Source organism: Cibotium barometz, chromosome 11 (assembly GCF_041138505.1).
Source record: "Cibotium barometz isolate CiBa-2024 chromosome 11, ASM4113850v1, whole genome shotgun sequence".
Lineage (NCBI taxonomy): Eukaryota > Viridiplantae > Streptophyta > Polypodiopsida > Cyatheales > Cibotiaceae > Cibotium > Cibotium barometz.
Genome location: NC_141056.1, coordinates 46,662,518 through 46,670,456, shown reverse-complemented (window position 1 = coordinate 46,670,456; position 7,939 = coordinate 46,662,518). Strand labels below are relative to the sequence as shown.

At 43.4% G+C, this 7,939-nt stretch overlaps 1 protein-coding gene across 1 annotated transcript; it reads left to right on the top strand.

Moving 5' to 3' along the window:
* The first annotated feature begins 909 nt into the window (after nt 1–909).
* LOC147634240 (pentatricopeptide repeat-containing protein At2g03880, mitochondrial-like) lies at nt 910–6,641 on the top strand. The gene is made up of 4 exons (XM_086805359.1): nt 910–1,238; nt 1,321–1,388; nt 1,483–1,667; nt 1,798–6,641. The coding sequence occupies exons 1-4, from the start codon at nt 1,166–1,168 to the stop codon at nt 3,890–3,892; spliced, it is 2,421 nt and encodes an 806-aa protein (XP_086661485.1). The 5' UTR covers nt 910–1,165; the 3' UTR covers nt 3,893–6,641.
* The last annotated feature ends 1,298 nt before the right edge of the window (nt 6,642–7,939 follow it).

Genomic DNA, 7,939 nt, shown 5'->3' with positions numbered 1-7,939 from the left:
TGAGAGTGAAGCTCTTAATTGAGCTTGGCAATTCTATAAGTTCCCCACATGATCCTTGCTCCAAGGCTAAACAAAAAAGTTACGAGTGTGTCTCCCATATGAATCTTAAGTACATATACCATCATAGCCTTAAGAACAAGAATGCCCATAGTACTCTCCCTTGTTGCCATCATCTTGCACATATTCTAACCTCAAAGAAAGTGTTTAAAGTTAGTTTTGTATGCAGAAGTGTTACCTTCTTGGATAAATTTTACTTCATATTTTTATTGTTACAAGGCTATTTTCTAGCAACCCCTTCTTCTCACAATAGTGGCAAACTTTGTTGAAGACTAGTAGCTTTGTTGTTCTAGAGGGCTTTAAATCTTTGGATCTTCTATCCTCATCTAACATAAGTTAATTGTAAACTATTAACCCCTTCAAGTGAAATGGGTTAACTCATCTAAGTTCAGCATCAATGCCAACACTTGATAAGTACATTCACTCAATGAGGTAAGAAAAGAAAGGTTTGGATTAATCACTTGCAACAAAACCGTTGTCCAAGCACACTAGTTGCTTTTTTTTCCCAAGAGGGTGCATTCGTGCGTGCCATGTGTGTTGTCGTCCGTCGTGTAGTCCCTAGTTATCGAACCCGGGTCCCTATCGTGGAACCCGACGGTTCTACCAGTTGAGCTACACGCCCATCGGCCACACTGCTACACGCCCGTTGGCCACACTAGTTACTTTTTAAAATAAAAACAATACCTCTTTGGTAGAGACCTATCCCCACTGAGCCCTCTCTTTCATTGAAATTAAGAATTACTCTACATCTTCATTCAAAATCTAATGAGGCCCACCGTTATTTATCTTAAAAAATAAGAGCATTTAATAAATGTTACTTTATTTAAAAAATTAATGCTACTTTATTCAAACGATATATCAAAATATAATTATATTTATATTATGTTTAATTATATTTTGGTGATACAGGGCTGCATTTGTTTCTGGAATGGAATTTCTGAATCATGCCATCACCTTACTGTCGTCGACGCTAGTGCCATCAAACCATGGCGTTTCGATTGCAGATACAAGCATAGTTGCTCCCACGGAAAATAATTCTCAGGAGGTCGCAGAACCCTTCAGAAATAACCCCATTAAGAAGCCCCTCTCTTGAAATTCTGATGAGAGGATGGAGCATGCGCCTTGCAACTGGAGCCTATGCGGTGTCAGGAAGCAGCGTATCATCAATAGCTGGGTGGAAGGTCAGTCTCAGAAAAACAAGCTTCAACTTATAGCTTTTGTTATCTCGATTTGAAACCATAAAAAGAGTCTTCTGTGCCGCAGAGACACGCTATCCATGGCGGAAGTTTTCTGTAAACAATTCAGAAAGATGGGAGAGCATGCCAAAGAAGGTAAAGTTTCTTTTTTAGAATACTCTCTTTTTCGCAGAGTTCAGCCCTTAGTGGTCCAGTGTGCTGAAAGGTAATGATGGAGTGGATAGTACAGAGGTACCTAGCCAATGTCCATTGGTTTATAAAGCAACACATACATGGAAGGGGAAAACTTCTTCGGGTGGGGGCAGAGCTTGGAACCTCAAAGCAAAGAATTTCTCATCCCCATAATCAAATAAGGGCACCTTTCCCGGCAGAAACCAGTAAGCACCATGAAGATTTGAGTAAACCCTATCTCAGGTGCCCCCTCTGCCTGTATAACTTCTATCTTTTTCTGTGTCTTCAGTATTTTGTGGCTGCTTTGTAAAGATGTCATGATGTTTTTGGTTTCCTCATGGCTCCCTTCTTTCCAAATTTCTCTGTGTGAAAGATGTGGTGACGAAGAATTGAATGAAGCCATCCAAGCCCTTAATGGCATGGACCAGCGACAAGGTATGGCTTCCATACCTATGGCCATTCATCTTCTGCAGAGATGTATTGACGAGGACGATCTTGGAGCAGGAAGAGATTTACATAGCATACTTGCAAGGGAGGGCTTGAACACTGATGCTTTTATTGGAAACCGCCTCATTCACATGTTTGTTTACTTTGAAAGTTTATCAGAAGCAAAGCAGGCTTTTGATACACTGTGCAGTCCAGATGTATCTTCATGCAGCGCAATCATCTTAGCACATGCCAAGCTGGGGTACAACGAAGAAGCTATCAGATTGTATAACCAAATGCAAAAATTATGTGTTGAACCTGATGGACATGTTTATGTTGCAGTTCTGAAAGCGTGCTGCAGTGTGGAAGCTCTAGAGGTGGGCAGGAGCATACATGCCAGCATAATTGAATGTGGGTTAAGGCCAGACTTTTTCATCGACAGTGCTCTTATGGACATGTACATGAAGTGTCGGAGTATCGATGATGCATGCATGGTCTTTGGTAGATCAGTAAAAGCAAATGCTGTGATGTGGAATGTCTTAATTGCAGGGTATGCCCAGCAGGTTAATGGCCATGATGCACTTCGAATTTTCCAGCATATGCAACAGGATGGGGTGGAACCAGACCAGGCTACATTTGTTTCTGTTTTGAAAGCATGTTCTGTTGCTGCGTCCCTGCAGCAAGGCAAACATATTCATATTCTTGTCATGGAAGCTGGGCTCGAGTCAGATTTATTTGTTGGCAGTACTCTTATAGACATGTATGTCAAGTGTGCTGCCTTAGAGGATGCGATTATGGTGTTTGGCAGATTGTCAAAACGAAATGCTGTGACTTGGAGTGCACTGATTGCAGGTCATGTGCAGCATGGGCATGGTTTTAAAGCTCTTCAACTTTTCCAGGGGATGCTGCAGGAGGGCCTGGTGCCAACTAGGGTCACGTTTATCTGTGTTTTGAAAGCTTGTTCCAGCATTGCAGCATTAGAGAAGGGGCGGCAATGCCATTCTTTCATCATAGAAAAGGGGCTTGAAACAGATGCCGTTGTTAGCAGTGCCCTCACGGACATGTATGGGAAATGTGGAAGCATGAGAGAGGCATGCACAGTTTTTAACAGATTCCCAAAGAGAGATGTTGTGACCTGGAGTGCATTGATAGCGGGTTACACTCAGCATAATGATTATTTGTCAGCTTCCAAATGTTTTAAGCACATGCAAGATGCTGGCTGGAAGCCAGACGCAATTACATTTCTTTGCCTACTTTCAGCATGCAGTCGTGTAGGCTTATTAGAAGCAGGTTGCAGACACTTCAAGTTGATGGTATATGGCTATGGTATTCTACCTATTCTTGAACATTTGAATTCAATGGTTGATTTATTTGGACATTTAGGACTGATGAAGGAGGCAGAAGATTTACTTGAAACCATTCCATATAGGCCTAACAGTATAGGGTGGAGGTCTTTGCTTAACTCATGTAGAAAGCATTCCAGTATAGATGTAGGAAGACGATGTTTTGACTACATTTTCACAACAGATGGCACAAATGCTGCTGGGTATGTGCTTATGGCGCAAATCTATGAGGAAGCTGGCATGTGGCGCGATGCAGAAAAAGTGAAAGATCTGAGAAGATGTGCCAAGGGATGGAAGAAGCCAGCAAAGGCCTTTATTGAGATCGGCAAGGAGCTGCATGAGTTTGGTGTTGGAGACAAAGCTCATTCACGGAGCGATGACATCTGTGCAAAGCTCAGGACATTAAGTTCTCAAATCAAGGCAGAAACATATAAGCCTTGCTTGGAACTGGATTCAGAATTAGTAGAGGGAAACGAAGATGCTGTGTGTGGACATTGTGAGAAGCTGGCCATAGCATTTGGGCTCATCTCTACTTCACAAGGCACAACTATCCGTGTAGCCAAAAATCTTCGTATGTGTGGTGATTGTCATCTTTTCACTAAGCTTATTTCCAAGCTGGAGAGGCGGGAGATAATAGTGAAGGATTCGTATCAGATCCATAATTTTGAAGATGGGGCTTGTTCCTGCAAAGACCGTTAGGGTAGCACAATGAAGAATCGTTTTGCAATCTCAAAGACCTTTCTTTAGCTGCTCCTTTTGTATGATGCTGCTTGCAACATTCATGGAAACCCTTTCGCACAGTCTTGGTGGACTGTATTGTACACAAGTAGAGTGCATGTTATGGGCTGAGAGGTTGCATACTGCATCTGTGTGTGCTGGAACTGAACACCTTACTAAGAGGGGCAATATTTGCAAGATATTGTTAGCTGTTGAGACCAGTTTTGTAAGCAAGTTTTTGAAGACCAAGAGGAAAGACCACTCTAATAGTGGAAGAACACATTTACTGTTGTGAAATATTATTATTTTTTGTCCTTTAGGAGGCTACACCTGTTTTTCAAGAAGCAAGGCAAATTCTGCAATGATTTTTGTCAGGTCTAGGATTTGGATAGTGTAGTGAAGTAAGAATAAATATAGCCTTTTTAACAGCATGTTCTGGACATCCCAAAAACAGCCCTGGGATGAAGGTGATAATTTTATCAGGGTGAGTGCTAGGGAAAATTTTAATTAACACTTAATCATTTGAGTTCTGGTACAGGGAGGCAATCTGCAATAGAGTAGGATTGCATTTGGAAATGCAGTCCCAAGGAAAGGGATGCATAATCCCCCTGCAAAAGCAAATTGGCTGTGTGAGGTTGAGCAGGGGCAAAGGGAAGAGGTCATTGAATGAAGCCAGAATTGTCAAAAAATGTTGACAAGGACCAGCCTTTGGGCAGCTGTCTAAAGCAGCAAATGGGCCATGGGCAGTGCAGGCTGAAGTAGAAAAAGGCTAGGCAGCAAGGGCTGAAACGGTTGCCTAGCTACGTACAGTGGGCCAGTAAAAGCTTGTTGTCAGCTGCATTCATCCATTTCCTGCGCAGTTGTAGGGCTGCCCCAGCCAATCATTTCATGAAACAAGGGGCAGAGGCAGCAGTTCAACTACTGTGTATCCATATTGTGACGTTATCTGTTAAGCTTCAGTGTCTTTCCTTGCCATCACTTAAAGGCGCATTTGGTCTACTGCAATTTGTTGCCAGCACTTGTGCCTTCAGTAAATTAAATACTTAATCCTCTTGGAGGCCAGTAAGCTGTGGGACCCAGTCATTTTATGGATCACATGTAACAGCTTTTTGGTCTCATAGACCCTTCGGTCTTTCGTAGATGTTAATAACATCTCTCTCTCTCTCTCATCACAAAACGGAGATACTATGGCTGGTTTGCCTTGTATTATGGAGGAGGATGGTATCACTGTATGACCACACATTGCCATCTTGTAGCATCATATGGATACTTTAGCTTATGTAGCTAGATTCATACAGTTTTTTTCTTTTCCATGGTTCAGATTCATCATGGATGCATTGTACTACCTCTTTCAGTCTCATTGACCCTCTGGCCCTTTTTTTTTCACGGGAAAAAGATCCTTCTATTAGTTACCGATAAAATAGCCATGATTACAAACTCATCCCCAAATGGGAAGCGGGTGCCAAGATACGTAAAAGGGAGGATGCTCTTCTCCTCCGGCTGGCTGCTCTGGGAGGAGGCTATCTCATACAATGGGTGGAGGGGGAAACCACCACACAAGTGGTCTGTAGTGCCAGGTGGGCTTGCCACCATTATCAGTAAGAAAGGGACCGTGACACCAAATTCTCAGGAAGGCCTCCCGACGTTTCCACATAGGGTTTGAGCCACCTTGAAGCTTCCCCCACTGACCACGGAGGGAATGAATGATGTCGAGCCAGATGCTTCCGATGGACTCTATGGACAGGGTGAGGGTGCCTTCGATGGCTCCGCTACATCGAGCTCTCCAGATGTGCCACGCAGCAATACTACTACAGATCTCCCATCTCTGGCAAGAACCTGGAGTCTAGTGACATGTAGGTGGAGCTAGAAGTGGCAGTGCACACAATTAAGGTGAGAAACCTGAAGGGCTAGTCTGCCACCCTCCTCATATGGCATGATGACTGCGGCCTCAATCGCCCAAGTGACTCTGCCCCACGTAACAATGCGGGCGGGGCCCCCATCCATAGTGAAAATGCGTAGGATCCATTGCCAAACCTGTTGAGCTTTCGGGCAATCCCAAAGACAATGAGCTGGGACTCCCGGGGACGGCCACACCTCGGACATAATGCTGGTCTACCCCCAATGGCCAACCAAGTGTTAACTGCCAAGCTCCTATGTGCGAGCTGCCACATGAAGAGGGTGATATTCCGTGGCCGAAAACTATTTCACAACTGTTTCCAGAAATCTAAGAGAGTGCGGTGGGAGGCCCTAGGACTGCCAGCGTCCTGCTGCTGGAGTGCCCTCAACCTTTGGCATCTGAATCCTACGGCCTAGCCGTGCAGTATATGCAAAAAGGGGGTGCCAAGTATCTCCTCACTGTCCTCTGGATTGTGCCAGGTCCACTCTTCCGGGACTGACCCTCTGGGCCTTATGAAGTATATCTTTCTTTCTTTCTTTCCCCTCCTGCTGCATTGCGATAAAGTGTCAGCAGCAGCAGCAGAAGTAATTTCAGAAAAGATTGTTTAGATTAGATTTAGTCCATTGTGTGTAAGAGTTTCATGTGACTTCATGCTTGGAAAGCAGAAATCTTGATCATTATATCAGGGACAAATTTTTTTAATGTAGTAGATCTCATCCCCAGTCAGCCATGTCAGCTAATCTATAGTTCCTGTAATGTTGAGAAGCATTGATATTATTGCTCCTTGCTGTTTTATGACACAGTTGTATTAGGAAAAGAGTTTGGACTGGCCATCAATCTCACGAAATCAAGTGAGGTCTCCACCTCTCAATATTCAATGCCTTTTTTTTTCTTTTTTTTTTTTGGGCTGATGGCTAATTAGGGCAGTGGCTAAGAGGAGTTGCTGTCAAAGAAATTGTCTTAAATCGTATCTGCAGCTCTACAAGTAGAATGGGCAAGCTTGAGCTGGAATGGGCCAGAAGAATAATGGTACAATCAACACCATCTTAACATAACACTTGAAAGTTTGATGTGTAAGCCTGGAAGAGTCATGATGTCTTTGCAGGAGGAGTTTTTAAAGTGGCATTTTGAGGGACTGATGCTTCCGAAGAGGGTTTTCTGATAATGAAGCAGTAAAAGTTCATAGAAGCAACTAAAATGGAGGCGCTGGCGCAAAAGCTGAGGAGGGAACCTGGATAAGAAGCGGACTCTACATCAGTAAAGAACAATGGTACAATCAACACCATCTTAACATAACACTTAAAAGTTTGATGCGCAAGTCTGGTAGAGTCATGATTTCTTTGCAGGAGGAGTTTTTAAAGTGGCATTTTGAAGGACTGATGCTTCCAGAGAGGGTTTTCTGATAGTGAAGCAGTAAAAGCTCCTAGAAGCAACTAAAATGGAGGCGCTGGCACAAAAGCTGAGGAGGGAACCTAGATAAGAAGTGGACTCTACATCAGCAAAGTAAAAAACTGCTGTCTAATTAGATCTAGGGGAAACATCTTACCGTCCTTTTTGATCCAGGTATTTTCAAATCAGGGAAGGTCCCAAGTTCAAATCCGAGCAGGCCCCCGTTGGTACTGTGGCTGCTTTGTAGCCACAAGTTGTAACACTTTCGGGCGGGAAGACCAGGCAGGTGCCACAGTGCGCTATAAAAGGGGGGAAAAGGTAGTTTCAAATCATGTCGAAGACATCTGTTCTTATGAAATTGAGAGAGCAGTAGAGATAACAAGGGAGACTTGTGCACACAGAAGCCAGCACTCCCTGATTTTTTCACATTGTTTATTGCTGAAATATCAAGAGCATGGAAAGCTCAACATCACTTTGGACAATCTGTGGGCACTCCTCACACTTTGCTAGCCAAGCTTCTTCCACTTTTATGCTGTTCACAAGAATGTGTGCAGAATGGGGTGGGAGGTTGCCTTACTAGTCTTTTTGTCTTGCAGCTGCAGTAGTCTAACGGCAACAGATTTTTACGCATTTGCACTTGTGCTTTCTGTACTATATAAGGCATTTTTAATAAGGGAGACTTACACATTTTTAATGGCTCACATTTGCACTTGTGCTTTCTGTTGATTATGAAAATGAAGTAC